This window comes from Juglans regia, chromosome 13, assembly GCF_001411555.2.
Source record: "Juglans regia cultivar Chandler chromosome 13, Walnut 2.0, whole genome shotgun sequence".
Taxonomy (NCBI): domain Eukaryota; kingdom Viridiplantae; phylum Streptophyta; class Magnoliopsida; order Fagales; family Juglandaceae; genus Juglans; species Juglans regia.
Genome location: NC_049913.1, coordinates 5,269,965 through 5,292,434, shown reverse-complemented (window position 1 = coordinate 5,292,434; position 22,470 = coordinate 5,269,965). Strand labels below are relative to the sequence as shown.

Sequence of the window (22,470 nt, the reverse complement as noted above, 5' to 3'; positions counted from 1 at the left end):
CAAAAATAATTATTATTTTTCATTTATCTACAAATAGTCTGAAATGGCAAAAATCAGATAATTGCAAGGAATAACATTTGTCATTATGAATTTTTTTCTTAATAAAATGATAATTGCAAAAATCACGTCATATTAACATTTGTTTCTTGATAAAATGATAATTTTTTTTATTGGCGTGAGTATATATTCTCTTGGTAAAAATATGATAATTGCATCATGACTCGTGTCACGACTCACATGCCTCGATTGACAAGATTTGCTTTATTATTGAGACATCGTTTGGTTATGTAGTTCATTTAAGATGAGATGAGATATTTTATTAAAAATTAAATAAAATATTATTAAAAATAATTTTTTAATATAATTTTTATTTTAAAATTTAAAAAAATTAAATTATTTATTATATTTTATATAAAAATTTAAAAAAATTATAATAAAAAATATATATATAATATTTTATATATCCAAACCGAATCCAAGCATCTTTCAAGGCCTCAAGGGGCACCAAGTACGTACGGAGGCGGGATAACTGCTAGCGGAGGCCAAAATCAGAAATAATGTATAAACAACCACGGTTAGGGTTTAAGCCGAAACAATGAACCCACCCAGGTCAGTTTCGGCCCAAAAAATACTTACATAGTTGACTTTATATTTGTCCTCTTATTAAATTAGTTATTGAGCCCACGGTTTCGTTTATGGGCTTTACTATTTATTATTTCACACTATATATTATATATGTTTTATTTTATTTTATTTTATTCTTATTAAATTAATTGAAATCTTATACTCATCATTTATCTACTACATACTTATTATTGAAAAAATAAAAAAATAAAAAAATATGCGTTGTATGAAATGTTAAGTAGAATTATTCTTTGTTTATATTTTAATGTAGAAAAGAATATGAGCCACCTATAAATGTTATATAAACAAATTTATAAATTATAGGACTTAATATGACTAACATAAAATATATTTTATCATAAAATAAATCTGAAGTATTATATTATGAAAACATGATATTTGAAGTCTTGAAGTGTACACTGTCTACGTATTCTCTTTGAAAAATATAGATAAATCTAAGATTCATATAAAAAATTATTTTTTTAATGACTATCCCTATTTTTTACACTCCAAGTGTATATAACATTTCTCTATATTAAAACATGATAGTTCATAAAAGCAACGACGTGCAAGTTTCCATGAAATTGTCAATAATCCAAGCCAATTCATCTCATATTGGCGATTAAAAGGGGCAGTTCCTCACTTTTTTAAAAATATTCTCAACTAAAAATATCTTAATTTTATTTTTCCTTAGTCTAGGAAACAAACAAAATATAACATGCATATTATAAAGGGATCGACAGAGCATGCAAAATGTAATTTTCCAATACACTCCGGTATTTTCATGATTTAGCATATTATTGATTCTTCTTCTTCTTCTTTCCTTTATTTTTTCTTCCCATTCTTTCAATCCCAAACTTGCATTCTGTCATAGTCCACGAATGAAGTACATGGACAATGGGTCTTGGGCTAGTTTAATTTCATTAATAACTTCCTTTATTTTAATTCAGCATGTTGGACTATCAGATAAGTAGTGGGTTTGGGCCCTTAGTTTTATTTTCTTTGTATGATTTTAATTTTGTTAGCATGGGCCCATGTAGGGGCATCTTGTTTATATATGAGCCAAGGGCTATATTGTTCATCATCTAGAAACTTGAACGAAAATCCTATTTTATATATGAGCCAAGGACTCTATTGAATTCGATCAGTGGGGATACTTTGTTGGATTGGCTGAGCACGACGGCTGGTATCTAGTGTAGGTTGCCCACTTGCCCCAAGCTGAGACGGTGGTTGTGTAAGGTGTGCATGCGACATGCAAGGTGGCCGGGGTGCGTGCTTGTGACATGCAAGGTGACCAGGATGCAGATCACTGGGAAGGTTGCCTACTTGCGTGGCTGGGAGGCGGTTGTCTAAGATGTGCATGCAACATGCAAGGTGGCCAAGGGGCATGCAGATGACACGCAAGTTGACCGGGGTTGTGCATGTGGCAACCATGCAAGTGAGGCCGGTAGGCAAGTCGCATGGCCAACACGTTGCATGGAACGTGCCTTGGAGGTGGCTCATGTAAAGGCCGAGGGAGGGGTTCACTCGTAGGTCAGGTACTATGCATTTTTGCCCACCTGCGTAAGCGCCTATACACAATATATATTTTCATCTTCAAAATGCATGTTGATAGTGTATATAAAACGCACAGAGGACTTGCAATTCAAGTGGCTAGGGAGTTTGGGTTCCCGGCTTACACGTTGTGTGCATGGAAAGAACTTAAGTGCAGTACACTTAATCGCCTTGGCAAGGAAAGGTTCATTCGCCCCTTTTCTGCAGTAGTGCTTTTCATAAAAATAAAAGCTGAAGGGCTGAGAATACTTATCTGGAAAACTTTCATCTACTCCTTCGGAGATTACTTAACATGTCGGGAATCATCCTTCTTCCACTTCTGATGTAAAAATAACTCGCATCCCACAAAGGCACCAACGTTAACGCCTAAAACTAGCGCAACAATTTGGAAATGGAGAAAGAACCATTCTCGGCCCCAGTGAGGTTGTTATGGGCCTCTATTGGCTTTATGTGGATCCCCCGACGATCATCTGGTGTGGTTGTACGGCATCTGTGCGTTTATCCATGGTGGTGAACAGTAAATAAATACAGAGAAGATAAATAGAGGGAAACACACAAATTTACGTGATTCGGTATTGAGCTTACGTCCACGGGGAGTTCAGGGAGTGGAGAATCCACTATAATATACCTATTTACAGTCTCTCATGGTCTTTCATCCTCACTATACAATGGAGATCTGAGTTCTATCCCCTGGTTTTCATCTTCTCGCTGGAGTCTCTGTGGTGAGGTTCAAGAAGGTGAAGTTTCAATGAAGACTGGCCCAAAAGTCCCCCCAAGTCGTTTGGTTCCGTCTTCTTTTATCTTCTGCTCCTTGCTTTACGTCCCTTCACCTCTTCTTTATGTCATTTTCCCTTTACTTTATGTCACTGCCCTCATTTTGCTCCTGACACTCTGCACTCCCTCAGCTTTTTGTACTTTTCCTCTCTCTTCTCTTTCTTCCCTCTTAATGAGTCCTCCCATTAGGCTGGGCTTAAGAAATACCATGGGCCAATTATATTTTATCCCTTAAAATGGTTGTATTTGTTGTGATGTTATTATATATTTTAGTAAAAAGGATAGTTAATGATACAATACAAGTCCCTTGAAACAATTACGAGCTGCAATAAGTTCTCTCTCCTAGGCAAGTAGAATCTCACATACTACCCTCTACTCAATCAAGGGTATTTGTTGGGGTGGATTTATTGCTTTAGTGGATCATGTCCAATGGTGGCAATGGAGTTTGGTATAGCGTGGTATAGTGGGCAGGGCGTCATTAGTCGTGTATGTGTTGATGTCAACAGTGTTAATGAGAATCAGGTTTGTGTAGTGAAATTGGTTTTTATAAAGAATATACGTAAATTTCTTTAAATAAAAACTTTTTTTTGTCTGCTCTTTTGTTTTATGAAAGTTGAACACTAGAATTGATTATGAAGACGTTTCTTAACCCTGTACACTAAAACTTTTTTCTTGTCTTGCTGATTCGCACATTGTGAAAATGATCAATATACTGCTATTTAACAATACGAGTTGCATGCAGTAACACACCTTATTTAACAATAAGTTCTAAATGAGAAAAGCTAACTGGTTCTAAATATTTATTTCAATTATTTTGAAGAGAAAACTGACTTAATTATGAGACTAGGCCTAACTAGTTTGTTTATACAGATGAGATGAAATAAGATAAAAGTTAAAAATTAAATAAAATCTCTATTTTATTTAACTATATTTTGCCCGGGCCAAACTCATGTTCATGTACTACCTTTAAACCTTGAGTGTGGTAACCCAAGAGATTAGTTTGTGGAAATTACTTACCCTATCTTTTGCCCTCAACCAAATTAAGCCACGTAACTTTACGCCTAAGGAATGGGATCCATAGCTTTTGAGTACCGTTACGCAATATGATCCCTCTCACAAATTAGAAAAGCTTTTTTCATGCAGTACGTAAGTATTGTACAGTCATTTTAAAAAGAATAAGATTTATTATTAAAAAAAAATTAATACGAATCTCGTATTTATTTATTTTTTTTAAAATGATTGTGCCGTATTTATGCATTCATGATTGCAACTATCATTTTTCTTTATGATAAGACTAAAGAAATTTTATGATACATATTAGCTTATATCCCAAATTAAAAAATTAATTAAGTTTGAGATTCTATTTACCGAGTGTTCATTCATCGGCCGGCTTTCATAAATGCATAGCGTTACATGCTTTGTATGCATGTTGAATATTGTGTATTAGTCTATTAGAAAGAAAAATTATACAAACACGAGGTAATTAATACGTCGCAGAACTCTCATAAGCGATACATTAAATTTAACCTTTCTATGAAAATCTCGTGCATTTTATCCCGTCTACAATCAATATTTCTCATTAAGAGAAAAGAAAGCTTAAGAACAAAATGTATCTCATAAAGTCGAAAAATAAATAATTTTAATGAAACTTTAACGTGATGTGTCAAAAAAATGGGTTTAAATAAATCGACCATCTTAATTAGGACTAGAAGGATCTCTTATCTGAAACGGGCTTACCCAATTTGTATACAAGTGAATAAGCTTAATAAATAAAGAAATGTTACTTTCATCTTCACATTCTTTATTATTTTATTATTTTATTTAAATATACATAATATTTACATATTAAGATATAAGAGATGATAAGTAGTACTGACAAGTAGACTAAGATTGCGTTTAGATGTTGAAGTGAGTTGAGTTGAGTTGAATTGAGATAATAAAATATTGTTAGAATATTATTTATTATTATTATTATTATTTTAGAATTTGAAAAAATTAAATTATTTATTATATTTTGTGTTAAAATTTAAAAAAATTATAATGATGAGTTGAGAAGAGTTATTATTCTAAACAAAGCCTAATAGATTATTATGTGGTAGGAGTTTTGCTTCCAATGCCATGTGGCAAAATTTTATAGCGGGAAACGTCCTCCAGTCCTGTCACCGAAGCGCGATCCTGCTAACGAGTATAAATGACTTTTCAAAGCAATAGTATTTCCCGAAAAAAGATACTCGGCTGCCGGTTCCCTTAAGGTACACAACATACGTGTGAACCCGGTTTAAGACCACGTCACCGTTTAAAGAGATTATAAAAGAAAAACGTTTGTCGTAAGTGTTTGGAGTAAATGGCATGTTAACGTAATTGACGTGGAGATACGTGGTTAGAGAAATTGAATTGATTAAAGAAAAGGAATTTGTTTTAAAGAAAAATAATAATGCTTTGTCTCAAAAATAATAATATTTTTTTTCATTTAAATATGTGCTTGTACATGCAGCTTCTATTTTAAAATTGTAAATAAAATTTCTCTTAAATTTAACATGACATAGATGATTGCAGACCAATTATATCTAACGACTATAGAAGAACTGTAAAAAAAAACCCCGACTCCCCCTTCCCTCCCCATGTGAAAGCTGATCATGTTTCTATTCCGTATGGTTTTTCTCTTCCCTCCCCTCTGAAAAATTCGTCTATGTGCTTCGTCCCTCTCTTCCCTCCCCCTATGAAAGCTGATCATGTCTCTATTCGTCTATGGTTTTTATCTAACTTCCCTCCCGAGCTCCTCTCTCTTGGTCTCTCCCGTCCTAATTTCATCCTCTCTCTTGGCGTCCCGTGATCTGCAAACTGGAGTTAATGCCGAAGAGAAACCACACCTCATTCCGGATCTGCAACCACATCACGATAACTTGGAGAGAGAGAGAGAGAGAGAGATCAATGAGAGAGAGAGAGGGGGTTCGGTGAGAGAGAGAGCTGATGAGAGAGAGTGGGTTCGATGAGGTTGATGAGAGATGAAAGTGATATTTCTGACGTGGATGGGTCCTGACATTAAAAAAGAAAAAGTGTAATGTGTACAGGTTGCTGTGTAACAGTACTCATATTTTCCACCTATTCAATGTATTCATATTCTTGTTCTGTGGCTGCGTCTCTCGTTCCTTCGACTTGGTTATCTCTGAACCAGCTCCCTTTTTTTATCGTTTCAATCCGGAAGAATTAGGCCATGAAATGAGTTGAGTTATTTATAAATAACAGCGAGTTGAGACAGTGAATTTTATATAATCCACCTAAAATGATTTCCGAAGGCCGAGGTCAGAATTTTTCAGACCCCAAGCTATGTCATGGAATGGTTTAGACTCTTCTCGTTTGTTTTTTCGGTATTTAATTAATGCCATATTTGGATCATATTTTCTGCTTTATTGAACTGCTCAAGAAGAAACAGAAGAAGGAGAAGGACTGCACCCCTTACAAACATAAAACATATTACTGATATATATATATATATTTCATTGCATTGATATGCTTATGGTGGAATAGTAAGGAAATAGGTGGTAGACTGAACTTAAAACGGACATGAAATCACCAAGTTTGTGATTCTTACGCTAGTTATATTACCACTAGCTAATACAAGGACGAATATTAGGAGGAGCAGAGCGATTAATCTTTATTGTAGTACTTAAACATGGCCAGCATTGCACTTCAGTAGAGCCTCAGGTTCCTCATCCTGCATGTATGAAGAAAAGCCATCAGAATCTGGCGTACTAAAAGGGAACCATTTACGTACATTTGTTGGAATATATAGTTTACGTGTCACGTTGTTTACCCAGCGATATGTTGCATGATTTCATGATATTGTCAATTGAGACCCTGCTTGGTTCAGGTTTTGGAAATACTTGCCTCTTCCTTTTTTTTTATTGGGTGGGGTTGGGGTGGGGGCGGGGTTTAAATCTAAAAAAATGGGCTTTCAAAAGCAAATGAAGTGCTTTTAATATACCGACGACACAATACTTTAGCTTTTCATTAATGAATATTGTAAAGATCAGAATCCAAACAGAAGTTAGAGGCATGACTTTTGGTAAGGGCGACTCTTATTATTATTTTTGGCTCAAAGGAAGGAGATCTTGCTGGTGGACAGTAGTTATAAGATTTTAGATAGAGTTTACGTTGTGTGTGTACAACCAGCATAGAATAAGGTAGCACCATATACATATAAAGACGTACATGCATATATATACGAGGACACTTTACTCAGGTGAAAGCTTTAACTTTACTACCTCTTTTCCTCGTCGGTCATGTTTCCCTGGCCACTCCCTCCAGTTGTCTTGTACTTGGGGAAGGGCACTCGGCCAGCCTCAATACGTTTGACATCCTCCACAAGTTCTTCATAGCGCCTTTTCACCTCTTCCTCAGTTTTCCCACCAACAGCCTTAGCGACATTGTACCAACGGTCGGGAGTGTCCTTATCATACACAGCCAGAGCCCGCTCAAAGGCCTTGTTTTCCTTGGCAGTCCAAGAGTCGGAGCTTTTGGAGGACATTGAACTGGATGCCATTTGTTTAGCTAGTGTGAGGCCGTTTGCAATGGAAGAGAAGGAACAGTACTATATAGTCTATATCGATTGCGGAAACTCTGGGCTAAGGTGTTAAAGTAAGGAAGTGAATAGAGAAAAGGCTGGAAGGCAAAAAATTGCTAGGGATGTTTGAAGAGAGTCAAGAGAGAAGATCACTGATCGTGTCGAGAGGTGATCATATGTGCAAAGAGAGTGCAACGTCTTCTCTTTTATAAGCAGGAGCGGAGGAGGTGAGGTGGGGTAGTGCCAGTTGGCCTAAAATCTTCCAAAATTCTTGTCGAATTTTTATGATTTGTCCTCTTAGGAACCACAAGATGATACGCGAAAGAGAAGAAGAAGAAGAACGTGGGAGAATCAGTACCTCCAAGAAGTTAATAAAACATAGTTTATAAGGAGAATTCTTTATTAAGTTAATAAGTATCTGGATTATATGCATTAGAAGACATTAGAAGTTCCTAAAAAAAATAGTAGAACCCATAGACCCCAAAAGGCCCTTTCGTGTTTTGAACTAGGCAAGGCAAATTCACGTGGCTTGGTTTGACGTGGGACTGGGGATGTCGCCGACTCCTAGACATGAAGTCGGCTATTTGAATGGGTTAGAGCCTCATGAAGAGAAGAATGCTAATGGAATTGGAGACAAAACAAAGTAGAAACCTAGACAAGTCGGGTAATTTTATTGGGTTAGAGGCTCAGAAGATAAGAATGCCAATGGAGACAAAAACAAAGTAGAAATCCCACGGCAAGCTTCACCATCTTTTTGGATTTGATTTTCGATTACCCCTATCTTTTTTATTATTCTACTCCTTGAAGTTGAAGGGTCATATGTAGGCCCGACCTCAAACCACGATCAGTCCAATGACCGTACCGAGACTTTCACGTGTGCACCACATGAATCCATATTTTCATCTTCTTCGAAAGAGATCTGCTGCAATAAAGCTTTTTTGAGTTCTCTACGTTGCAGGTCATCTTTAGGGTACTGTACTATATATATATCTCCTAGCACTCTAGCCTGCCAGATGAATCCGCACATGAATTGTTAATATATCATGTTTTTTTCTTTTTCTTTCCTTTCCTTATTATTTATTAAAAATAAAATAAAATCTGAGAAGAGGTCAACATATATTACCCGCTCCTGTAGCAGTCGAGAACTTTCCTGAATGTTAGTTAGTTTACTCTGTGAGAGGTGTCCATTTGCCGGCACACTTGTTTAAGTTCCCCAGTTTAATACCATCAAAGTTTAATGAACGATTAATGAGGGCCACGTTTCCTCTTTCACTGTTGATTAAATTGGTGGAAAACGAGATTTTAGAGTTCATTGTTTTGGTCTTAAATTCTAACCCGAACAAGTAATTATAGAGTCGTATAAGTTGACATTGATCGATCGGTTACCTAAGTCGCGAAAGCAACAGTTTCAAAAAACCTGTTTTTCACGATATATATATATATATATATATATATATGCATTAGTTTTACTTAAAATGAGAACCTTACCAAAGTTGTCATTTTATCGAAAACTGGGTTATATACTTTACAGATGATTTTATACATGAAGTGTGGTGAACCGGCAGTATGGTTGGAGACTTCTTGATAGAACATGTTCTATTATAGTAACGTACAAGACTTAGGCCTAGTTTGGATATTGAGAATACATCACTACGTATTATTTATTATTATTTTTTTAATTATTTATTATTATTATTCATTATTTTTTTATTACTATTCACAAAATATGTAAGAATAATTCACTAACCAAACGCAAGCTTAGGCTTATTGCTTTTGTGTGCATTAGAATATAAAGTAAATAATTGATCATCAGGTTCTCTCAGCTCCCTATCAACTTAATTTCAAGTTTTTTTTTTTTTAAGAAAATTGATGATTTAACATGATCCATTTATATCAATCACTTATTCTCGTGACTATATATTACTTGACATGGAATATAACCATTCGTATTGCAAAGAATGGACGTAAAAGTTGATCAGGATAATTTATTTTAAGATGCTAAAGGTCGTTCGGTCCTTTCTTGTGGCAGACAGTTTCAAATAAAGCACATAAAAAGTAATACAAAAGACATGAGTAGTACCGCTACTACATATAACAAGGACGATATCCACGGATGATCGATGTGTTGGATTTGTTGTTAGCGGTTACTTCATGATCAGGATGTTGTGCTGGAGTCTAGTAGACTAGATTTTCCCGCTTGGTCTTAGATTTTAACTCATTATATATGTTTATAAATAATTGCCATATATATTGTTATTTCTCAAGTAAAAGGGAAAGTGATTTAAAGTTTTACCTCTCTTGGATGAACACATGATTTGAACTTGGCTGGCCCATATATCCGTTTCACCCTTAATAATGATGAAGATTCACACAATAATTTGGGAGAATCTTTTAATATTTCCGTGGATCGATGCATATATATATATATATATATATATATATATAGCCCCGCGTAGTTACCAACTAAGGTTTTTAACCCTTCTCAGTGCTCAGTTTTCGTTGTTTTCTACCGGAAAATTGATGGACGCAAGTGCTGGCCGCTAGATTCCCCTAGATAAATCTTTCATATCATTCCATGCACCGTGCGTCCTAGCTAGTATCCTGGCCCCATTTCCTACTAATGTCGTTACTATGTTTATAACCAACATGAGTACTACTACTTGTTATGATATTAATATATCATGTGCTATATAAAAAGTAAAGTTCTTTGTTCTAGCAATTTGTTATATATGCCTAGCTAGCTATGACTCAAATGCAATACTGCATAGGGTTTTGTCAACTGTGTGCTTTATAATATGCTAGAATGCTGATCTCCACATATATATTTGGAGATTTGGTTTCTAGAAGTAGGTTTGGGGCCGGTACTGAGCATATTATATATTAATATTATTCCGTATATAATATGCTCAGCTGGGGAGGGGAGGGGAGGGGAGTATATATATCAATGGAGAGAATGACGCAATTTCTCGGGTGAGACTAAATATCAGTTTGGAATAAAAATTAAAGCTAAATCATGGAAAGCATAATATGAAGGAGCCTGGCGGTGTGATACCGTGGCTTTAAGCTGCAAGTGGGTATATGGTAGCCCCAACCTACGAGCCAATGTTGGCTAAAATCTTGCAAGTAGACTTCAGTTATGTCTATTCAATCTGGAATCTATAACATCAATCCCCCGATATTGGAATGTAAGGAGTAGAATGTCAGAAACAGCAAACTTCAGTAGCAGGCCAGAAATGCATGCATGGTATATGATTCCTTTAGATGATCTTGATAATACCGTAGTAATAAATTAGTTTAATTGAAGATATACATGATGATGCACAAAAACTATCTGATTATATATTTTATTTTAAGAACAAGTAGTAAATTATATTAATAACTCTTTTAAGTATAGTGTGTGCAATAGTATTTGAATATATTCCTGTCTATTTATACGTTCTCCGTTTATTCTATCATTAAAATTAAGTTAAAAGGGTGACACACATTGCTGCCGTCCACAGATTTTCATGTCATGTCGACAACTATATTGAACTTTGGGACTGCGATAATGTTTCTAGTGATAAGTTATTCTTGATTAATTTTACTTTAGAGGTCTGCAAACATGATTTGAAGCCAAAGTGGCCCCCAGTTATCAAGTTGCCTCTAGGAGTCATGGTCATGATCAGATTCTGGCCACACACGCTAGTGGGGCTAGCACTGATCATTAGTTGAAAACTACTCGAGCAATTTTTCCAGGAATCTGTACGAAAAAATACAAAGAAAAGGAAAAAAATGATGCTTTGAGATACACCCTCCTACCAATTTTTCGAATCCTTATCACCCAGTCTATCTCCAATAGAAAGTAATATCAATCGAATCCTCCTCTCTCAGGACTTTTCTTCCACTGCTGGTCCTTCCATACTAGTGGGAGAAATCGAGTCACGTTGGACTACTCTTGATAGTCCAAGAGACAAGAGTGTGGTTCTGCTAATAATTATATATAAATCGTACGTTTAGCATAGATTCAAAGAGTATTATACATGTTTTATATATCTGATTGTTGTTTTTAATCCAGATTAAGCCTTTTTTCCTGTTACTGACTTGGGACCTAGAATCTCCCATTTAATTAATGGTGAGGGAAAAAGGTCCTCTAAGACTTGGCCCACTGGTCCTACATTGGCCGCAAAGCATCATGCATGCATGGTTACCTTTTTTGATGGAATCTTTGAACAAAGATCAGGGGGAACTTTTGGAATTCTAATTGGGAGATTTAGGTGTTAGGAGGGGAAGGAACTTTAAACCATTGTCACTAGGGGAATATGCACATGAAAATTCCAATCTAGTGAGCGAAAACCTCCTTTTACAAGGTCGGTGAAAATTTGTTTGCATGCGCATCTGGATACGTCTCTTTAACATATGATTCTAAATGAAAAGGCCAGGTTCAAACCATTTGGAAGGCCTTCTAAGTTGATAATAAATCTGTGGTCTACATCGGTTGGATAAGATATGATGCACTCATACGACAGGAACCATGCAAAATTTGGCAAAAAAAAACAGAAAGAAATTGCAGATAAACACTTCTTTTCATAGATTATCACCAATCTTCATTCCACGTACATTTAGAAGGCACCAATGATGTCCTTTTGTCTCGCTATCGAAAGATCATGAATTGGAATTATTAGCTAGGAAAGAACTTGGCTTGGACTTGAGAAAGGAGAACTTCATTTCCAATAATTGAATTAGAATTTTGCTTGCACTCATTACTCACCCGTACAGTGGTTCTTGTGTTATGAGGATTCAGTTGGAACAGGCTAAGATATTGTGGGACATATATTCTCGTATATATCCTCACACTGATCATGTCTTGTCATTCTCCTGAAAGGGCATTTCAAATTAAGCATGCACGTTGCTTGTATTTTTTTCTCCTTTGTGATTTGCTTGCGATATATATGGTATTGTTAGACTCGCGATCTATCCGAGTCTTGGTTTCTGATGATTAGCCTAAGCAGGAGCACGGATCCCAGCTTGAATGTCCTTTTTCAAGTGAATGACCAGTAGCTAATTGCTACGTGCATGGGAAAACTTTCACATCGTAGACGTTGATTTCCTTCGGATCTTCTTCTAGCTAGTAATAACAGCACTTGATTTTTGCGTGCCTAGCAAGCCTTTTGATATACTTTCTGGCAATGATTCATGGTCCTTTTTCTTTGTGCCACAGCTTACAATCGCATACCTTCTTACAGTGGCATACATAATCATTTTCTGTGCACTAGAAAAGTTTCATGTCCAAGAAAAAATCCCATCTTGTGTCATGGTCATCTTAGGCCGACAGAGCAATTAAACACACACACACACACATATTTATTTATTTATATATTCATGTGTCCGTGTTAAAAATGCAGTACTGGTCATTTTGCTCATCACCACAGCAGTACTCACTGTCGGGAAAATAAGCAATATTGACCACGGAACCAACCGGTACCAGTTGCAGCCAAGCCTGCCGCCCTACAATGCCAGTCATGTCAAGTCTAAGCAAGATCCTTGTGTTCTTGGACTTGTTATCCGAAAGAACCTAGCCTTTGGGCAGTAGGTGTGTTACATTCATAGGGGGTTTTGGACAGTAGCCGTGTTGGATTTAGACGGATCTCATAGCAAGAATCTTTTCTACGTGTCAAGATTCATAATCATCAACTCTTTAGACTCTCGCGACATGTCTTGTTTCTTGATTTGGATGTCAAATGTTTGTCCCTTCGGAGTTTAAATGATTTACGAAGGATACAAGCCGGCTCGAGCTAGACATCATGTGATCATATATAAAACACAAGTTTAGGACTAGATAAACAATGTTGATTCTATTGGTTGAAGATAGCCCAAGGATAGCCGAATGGGCCTATGTTTACATGATGTAAAGCTCTTGAATTCGGGATTGGGTCCAAATTCAAGCTTGTAAGCTATGCCCTAGGTCCGGACTGAGCCCGTTGAAAATACGTAAAGTGAAGCTTGTAGGCCAGTTAACTAGGCCACGACGTGCCCGCTTTAAGATTCGATTGTTACAGAGGAAGTTTAGTGGCCCAGTTCCCACTTTGCTCAAACTGGGTCCCCATGGTTCCAAGTTTTACCAAGCTCCCTTAGACCACATTCTTAATGGGTTTATCTATAACGCATTTTTTTATAAAATTTGAAGGAAAGAGCTCAAAACAGCCCATTCAACGGATTATATATTTTACCGCTAATATCTAATTTGCTACGTTACTACCTCTACATCTATGAAACATTGTACATACTTGTATAAATATTTAATTCACTTATCTTTCTACTTTCTACTTTTTTCTTCACTCCAAGAAGTACTCTTTATTCATTTCTCTCTACTCTCTACTTTCTACTTTATTTGAAATGAATAAAATATATTAAAAAATATCATATTTAAATAATATAAATAAAAAATAGATAAATTAATGTATAATATATTGTAAAAGTCAGTATATAAAATAGAAAAAATAAATTTTAGTGATATATTTTAAATGATAGGACGAATAAACCATTGGAAATTTAGCATTGAGGAAGACGTATGTTACTCTATTTTTTCAAAGGAAAATATTCTAGCCATAAGGAAATTATATAAAAATAATCTCACAAACTAATGTGACTTGATGTGATTCGTCAGATTGTAAAACTACTTTTATTATAAAGTAGATCTAAGTTATCTAACAGATTATATGAATTTACGTCAATTTATGAAATTATTTTATGTAATTTCTTTGTGATATAACGTTGCTATTTTCGAAAACTTAGATTAAAAAAAAAAAGTGCGGGAATGGACACCTTTAAAAGCAGTACAAGGATTAAGACTCATCATGCAATGTAATGTTATTAGTTATATGGCTTCTACACGTGCCTAGGCTTATACACAGGTAAGAAAATAATGAGATTGACGGAAAGTGACAAGGAGAAATTGTGAAAACAGGGTGATGGCAATTAACAATGATGTAAACTTCAGCTTCTCTTAACAAAGGAAAACCATGTAAATAAAAACTCTAAAAAGAATCGACATAAGCTCTAAAAATGACAGAAAATACCAAATTATATAACTGGATGGATTTATTTACATACATTTTTCCTTTGATGATGTTAAAAGAATAAAATTTAAATAATTAAATTACATCTTTTCATTAATTTAAATTTTTTGGATAAGTGTTGATTTTACATGATAACAAAGTAAAAATTTCAAGTTTGAACTTTAATTCTACATTTTATCTCATTAAATTAAATATTTTACCTATTGAACCCACTCGTTAAGAGAAAATCTGGCCTACACATAAAACGAGTGTTAAGATATAATATAAATAATTAAAATTTATATTTTCTCATTACTTTAAACTTTTAGAATTAGATGAGTGATTTCCCAAATGAATTAACCATAAAAGGAATTCAATAGATTGGTGCGTTGTGGAGTTTGAAACTTTGATGGCGCAGCCCGGCTGTACTTCATAGTTCATACATATTTCGGCATTTTTTAATCTATGAGAAGAGATAGCTTTAAACTTCTGAGTAATATTACCACTAATCACGTGGATAATTTTTTTTTTTTTTTTTTTATATAAAAGCAAGAAGTCAAATTTTATTTATATTAATGAAAATAGGAATAGCTCATATACACATATAGAATAACACCTAAATAAATTTTAAAAGCGCTAAATTAAAAATAATAAATCGTGCACTTTTTTTTCATCAAACACGATGGTTGAAAACTATAGGATTAATGTGTAGAAAAAAATTATGAAGTTGCGGCATTGTTCTTTTTCTATCTTTAAAGTACATCGCATTCGATTACAAATCGCTCAGCTTCTCTCTAAGCCCCTTCTTTCTAAAATTCTCTCAATTATCTCTAAAACTTCCTTCACAGATCCGACTAGAGGGGTGGGAGTTTCAGCTCCCTCCCTTCCTCTCTCCTTCTTCCTTCTCCTCCTCATCTTCCTCCTTCCTCCCTCCCTTATCTTCTTTGTAGTGTTTTATTTTTGTATATTTTCAGACGAAATAAGAGAGAATCACAGATCTGGGTCTTCCCACCTCCCACAGGCCAGCACGCGCCCCGCCATGTTGTGGCCCAGCCGCCGATCTTTAAGATCACCAAATGTGGCATCAAACGGAGTAGCGAGTAGCTCGCACGCGCGGGTCGAAGTTCCGACGTCGTTTGACGCGTGGCTTTTACGCACCATCGGGGAGCCATTTGTCAAGTTGTCAACACAACGTGCGGCGTTTCTAGAGTCTGTGAGTCCGAGATCTCCAAAGTCGACTATCGGTTCTCTTCCCAGAGTGACACAATAGCTTCTGTGCACTGCTTTTTCCTTTTTTTGTGCAGTATTTTTCTTTGTAACTTTCCTTTGTGTAATGTAGTTTCTAGATAAATAAAAATTTAAAAAAAGTAGTGCCTTCGGATTTTGATCCGAATAGAGTAGTAGTCTCCCTCTGCGTTGATGGGGTTTGGTATACCCTACCCTGCTCAGTCGGGATATGGGGCTTTGTAACTTCTGTCGTGGACATGTGATTTTCTCTAAAATCTAGATTTTTAGAGATTTACCGTATGGACTAGACTATGTTAACTATGTCAATCACAAAAGTGTACTGAAAAGATAGTAATTTTTGTAATTAACTTGTTTTTCAAATCAACTTTATAAGTCATCTTTTAATAAAAGGTAACATTCATTTTATCAAAAAAAAAACGAAGCACCTCGCATTCCTTTTCAATCATGTGAATAGAGATTGTTATTTACTGCTACTCTGCGTCCAGGTTAATGCCGTCCAGGTTAACAGATGACGTGACACTTAGGATAGATTTGATAATCAAAATAAAATATAAAATTTTTATCTCATCATTACACATTTTTTAAATCTCTATACAAAATATGATAAAAATTTAATTTTTTTAAATTCTAAAACAATTTTTTCAAATTCTAAAATAATAATAATATTAAAATATAATATTTTAAACTTCAAAATAAAACATAAAATTTTCATCTGACCTCCCAAACCTCTCCTTAATCTGTAAAAAGAATTTAAACGATCAAAATAAGAACATAAAATCATCCAATCATTTTCCTAATATTGTAGTGCAAAGCATCCTCTCTTTCCATGCAGTAAATTATTAAATAGTTTGTTTTTCTCTCTTTAAACTCAATACAAACACTGTCAGTTCTATGTTATTAAAATTTTTAGATTTTTACATATTATATTTTAAAATAAAGATATATTTATAAAATGATGATATATTTATTTTCTCATCAAACTACCATTCGGATAAATTTATTTGAATGCACGAATATTTATCTACAGAACCTCTAGATAATAGAATACCTGAACCAAATCCTCAAATCAACTGTCCAAAAAAATCAATTTTTAAAAATATAAAATTAAGAATCACTTTTCAAAATAAAAGCCTCGAATCATTTTCAAAAAAGGAAAGTTCATTTTTTTCCTTTTTCGGTTTCAAAGATTGGGTTTTGACATGCTGGGTTTTGAGAAAACATTCCCAGCATGTCAAAACCCAATCTTTGACTTTTACGAAAGAACCGAATCAATGATGCTAAAGCTGGAACTGTCTGGTATTTAATTCGCTTTGTTCCTTAGAATTGAGTAAGATCCATACCCACGTCGAATTATGTTTATTCAAAGTTTAGTGACTCGAATCTTAGGAAGATTAAGAAGAAACAGCATAAAATGTGAAGGAAGATATACACTTCATTCGATTTCATTTCTTTTTTTCTTTTTTGGGTAAAGAAGACGGGAACCATCGGTCAAAAAGGAGAGCACCAAACTGAAAGCAATAACATAACCACATTCAGATCCATAAACCAGATTCACTATCTAAAGAACCACTCAAAGCAACAGACACACACAGCCCGATCCACCTAAGCTTCTTAACTCCTCCAGCTACCACCATCACCACCACCACCTCCTCTCGAGTACTTAGACCCACCGTCGCCGTACCCACGGTCACGGCCACCAGCATAGCCACCTCCGCCTCCACTACCATAGCCTCCGCCACCGCCACCGCTACCGTAGCCTCCGCCACCACGGCTATATCCACCGCCACCTTCACGGCGTCCACCACCACCACCATAACCTCCACCTCCACCTCCACGGCTGTAACCACCGCCTCCACCACCGCCGTTTCCGCGGGACTGCGCCTCGTTGACTGTAATGTTACGTCCGTCGAGATTCTGACCGTTCATCCCCTCGATAGCGTCCCTCATGGATTTCTCGTTGCTGAAGGTTACGAATCCGAAGCCCCTAGATCTCCCCGTCTCACGGTCGTTGATAATCTAAGAAACAAAAATAACCAGATCTAATCAGATCCACCGCATGTACGACGAATTAATCAATTACAATTTACAGAAATCGATCGATCTTCGCCTTATTGTAACAAAGCGGAAGATGAACGTACCGATTCGTGTGAGTAATAAAAGAATCAGTTCATAGAGATAGTAACACAGAGAGAATCAAGTAACACAAACAGAGCAGATCAGATTTGATTTGGATCGCAAAGCCGAATCGAGTCAGATCCGATATCTCTGCGACGTCAAACGGACCTTCGATTCGACGATATCGCCATAGGAAGAGAAAGCCCGCTCCAGGGACTGGTCGTCGGTGGCCCAGGCGAGCCCGCCGACGAAGCATCTGTATTCGACTTCTGCAGACATAATAGACAATGAAACCCTAGAAAAGGGACGAGAAGGGAAATACAGAGAAAGAATGGGAGAGCACGAGAAATGAAGAGTGCCTTACCCTAGCTTTATATAGATCCGTGGAGGTGTAACTAGGGTTAGTTGGGGCCCTTTGCCCAGTATATTTACTAACTCTAGTTAAATCCAGAACGGTGATTGTTCTGGCGTGTTTGGTTACAGATACCAGTATGTTCGCAGTTGTATTACGAATGCGGAGTTGCCTATTCCCGTACAAAAATCCAACCTTCAGAAAAATTAGATCCGCCGTTAAATAAAATATGACTTTTATCATTTTATATAAAAACGTCTAGTCAGAATATCTCCCAAGGGGTTATAAAATTTCTCCGGCCTATTAATAATTTTGTAAATATATTGATGTTATTATCCAAAGAAAAATGCTGGATACAGTCGATCCATACATTCGATGTGTAAACGGTGTTGATGTGAAAATTTGAAAATGCATTGTTTGAGGCATCCCCTAACCCCCTCCTCAATTTCCCTCTCTACGTTTCTTTTTTCAAACCTTCCACAAACCGAAGCGCACCGTTGTTCCTCTGTCCCTCCCCTCCCTTCCCTCCTTAGGCCCACACTAAGCAGAAGACGATTACACTGCGAGTTTCCCCACAGAAGCAAAACCTCCCTTCGTCTTCAGCTTCTTCTTCTTCCCACGAAGCCTCATCCTTGGTCAATTTCCCCATATTCTTCCCACGAAGACTGTTTTTGTATTTAGTTGTAAAGCTGATAATTTTTTTATGTAGATGAGATTGTGGACATTGTGTCTTAATTTTTATTTTTTAATTAGAATCGTTTTCTATATTACTGATGGAATGTAGTTTTTATTTTCCTTGGAAATGGCTTAATTTAAGCTTTCATTGAAATCAGCTTTTTTGCTAATTTGAAGTCCAAAAATGCTCATTTAAAGTCCAGAATGGCATATTGCTGATTTGAAGCCCGAAAATGGCGTCTTGCTGATTTGAAGCCAAAGACCCACACGAGGAACAATACATATGAAGCTAGCCAAAGACGAGATCGATGGGTACCCATATTCTCAAACTACTCAAACGATCTAAGAGGAACATCACCACGAAGTAAGCAAGCCGAATATGCCATTTTGGACTTCAAATGAGCAGGAAAGATTGTTTTGGTGCTGATTAGCTGACACGCATTAGAATAACCTTTTTACCATAGCACCAAAGCGGGAATCCATTTTCGAGTTTTCTTCTGTTTTTCGTCAATGATTTTTTTTTTTATAATAAATATTTGCTGACGTGGTCAGCTGTTTATGCATCGTTTGTATGGCTTGACTGTACATAGTAGAACTGTTATCCAAATACGACAAAATTTTTTTTTTTTTACTGAATTGGAAAAAGTTTCATCCTCATTATATTTCACAATAAATAAAACATCTGTTCTGAGTCAGTTCCGACCCGTCTAAGAAAAAAAGACATAGATATCAATAAATCACGCGACTCTTAAACACCAACGACGAGTCCAAAAACTAGCGATCCCAAGGAAAAAGGGAGTGGTGGTCAACAAACCACACGACCTTTAAACACCATTTAAGTCAAAAGACTCGCGGTGCAAAGAAAATGGCACAAAGGTCAACGGTCCATGTAACCCTTAAACACCAATTACGAGTCTCAAAAATTGTGATGCCAATGAAAAAGGGCGCGGAGGTTAACAGACCACACGACCCTTAAACACCGATGATGAGTCTCAAGACTCGTGATGCCAATGAAAAATAGAGTAGAAGATAACAACCCACGCGATCTTTAAACAACAATGATAAGTAAGCCACTCGCAAAGTAAAAATAATGAGTCTTGTGAAATCAAAGCAAAGTATAACATGGTAAGAAGTCAAAATCGGCTAAGTGCTAGGATCGCCAGAAGGTGGAGATGGGCGATAACCGTCAAAGGCATCGAGCATGGTGTCCAGCCCAAAAGAGTCAACAGAAGTGAGGATGCATCAGGCTTAAACATCTCAAAGTCTAAGAGCCTCAAATTAGTACGGGGATTAACAAGTGCGATCTAAGCCACAACACGCTAGCTCTATACCCATAACTAATAATTCTAATACGTCAGTGATAAGCCTTATAATGGCTAAGCATTGCGCAATGTCGATCAATTTATGCTACTTATCTAACTTTCTTCACGCCTATATACAAGGGCAACAGGTAACCTTTTAATGACTTGATTAAACATTATTGAGTTATTATCCCTCACTTATTGCCGACTTAAGTATTGGAGGTGTTACAGGCACACCGTGTTGCATATGTAACGATTTACAGGTTAACAATCAAGATCGATGATGAGACACGTCCTTTATTCAATTAATTTATAAATATGATAAGTGTCTGTTAAACATGAAATAAGCACATATTTAAAAAAAAAAAATTATAACTTAAAAAGTATATGTTTGTCACATCCACAAATGACATATGTCAAATTTAAAATGGATTGAAATAAATTTTCTTCAACTTAATTTCAAGAAAAACTTTGTTCACCCGAATAATAGAAGTCAAAACTTAAAAAAATAAAAAAATAGAAAATGAATAGAATATTTATCCTCAAATAGCAATGTTTTGATTTTTATGAGAGCCATCGTCTTAATTATAAATCCGTTCACAAAATATTAAATTTTCAGCCACTCAACAATTTTTTAAATGATACGACGATATTAACCTATCTAATGTCTTTCGGACTTTACAACATTATTCTAAATCCCAACGACAATAGAACAATCATAATAAAAAAATATTGGAAGTAGCTAAGCTCATTTGAATTGATTTTAAATTTAAGTTTAATCTAACATTTAAATACATAATTCTTAAATTATTAAACATCACTAAACTTAAAGATATTTTTATATGCGAGATCTATAATATTTTTTAACTTAACACATCTTTATACGCGAGGTCCATAATTTTTTTATTATTTTTTATAAATATATCTAAACCTATATTAACATCCAAACATATTTAAATTCATTTTAAGTAGATCTCATAAAATTTATTACTATTCATAAAAAATTTAATTTATCTTAATTTAACTCATCTCAATATTCAAATGTATCCACGAAGGATAATACCTTTGAATATATCAATCATACTTTTCACACCATAAAATGATGATGACTATTTAACCACCATATAATAATTAGTGTCCTCGTGTTATTGTGACTTCATGATAATCACAACCTTACAAGAGCTTAATATAACTCGGAACGGATAACTGTTTGTTGAAGGAAAAAAAAAAATTGTGTTTGGATATTGAAGTGAGTTGAATTGAGTTGAGTTGAGATGATAAAATATTGTTAGAATATTATTTTTTAATATTATTATTATTTTGAGATTTGAAAAAGTTGAATTGTTTATTATATTTTATATTGAGATTTGAAAAAATTATAATGATGAGTTGAGATGAGTTTGATAACCAAACTCACAAATTTCCAAAACTTGCAATTCCTCAACAGTTTGAGACTTTAGTACAGGGGAAAAAGAAATTTCCCTATCGGGGAATTAGGACCGGATAGTGGGAGCAAGAGTGCGTTAAGGATAGTATTGTATCTGTAACCAAACACGGGTTGGAGAGAGAGTCAATGCAGTGCTGCAGCGGGCAATCTGTCGTGGACAAACCGTAGTTAACAAAAAGAAAAAGAAAAAAAAGAAGCGACCAAGAAGGTTAGGTAGTAGGGTCCACATCGGTCCCTTCCCGTGACTTTATTGAGTAGGACCCATATCTGTCCCTGAAAATATCTCACATAAATGTGTTAAAAATATCTGACGTCTGTAAGTACATCTCTGCCCCTCATCATACCTCAGGAATGGAAAATGCTTTGGGTCCAAATGTGTCTCGAATGGGAATTTTATTTTAATTTATTGAATAATTAAAAAATGTATTTTAATAATATTATAATTTTTTTATTTTTTTAAAAATATTTATAATGATAAAAAAAAATACATGAAAAAAAAAAAAAATATTCCCAGACACATTTTAGATTCTAAATTCGGACCCATAGCAGTTTCATCAAGAATATTCTAAGATACCCTTTCATTTGATATGGGAGTAATTACCGCTTTTGGAATGTGATATGAATGGGCCGCCAGTAGAGATTAGTCATCGTGGGCTTGCTTCAGACGAATAAGAAATTGTTGGTAGTCTTGGTCTTGGGCCGGATGGTAAAATTAGATACAATTGAGAATAAGCGTCGTGCAATTTATTTTTAAATAAAATATATTATTAAAAACTTAATTT

At 35.3% G+C, this 22,470-nt stretch overlaps 2 protein-coding genes across 2 annotated transcripts; both read right to left on the bottom strand.

Annotated features, from left to right (window-relative positions):
- Window positions 1–6,412: 6,412 nt before the first annotated feature.
- On the bottom strand, window positions 6,413–7,696 carry LOC109011180 (protein RADIALIS-like 1). Its single transcript, XM_018992272.2, has 2 exons — window positions 7,218–7,696; window positions 6,413–6,667 (listed from the first exon to the last, which is right to left on the bottom strand). Exons 1-2 carry the CDS (start codon window positions 7,493–7,495, stop codon window positions 6,643–6,645), a joined length of 303 nt encoding a protein of 100 aa, XP_018847817.1. The 5' UTR covers window positions 7,496–7,696; the 3' UTR covers window positions 6,413–6,642.
- A 9,506-nt stretch (window positions 7,697–17,202) lies between these two features.
- On the bottom strand, window positions 17,203–18,263 carry LOC109011181 (glycine-rich RNA-binding protein-like). The gene is made up of 2 exons (XM_018992273.2): window positions 18,082–18,263; window positions 17,203–17,814 (listed from the first exon to the last, which is right to left on the bottom strand). Exons 1-2 carry the CDS (start codon window positions 18,190–18,192, stop codon window positions 17,410–17,412), a joined length of 516 nt encoding a protein of 171 aa, XP_018847818.1. The 5' UTR covers window positions 18,193–18,263; the 3' UTR covers window positions 17,203–17,409.
- Between the last annotated feature and the right edge of the window lie 4,207 nt (window positions 18,264–22,470).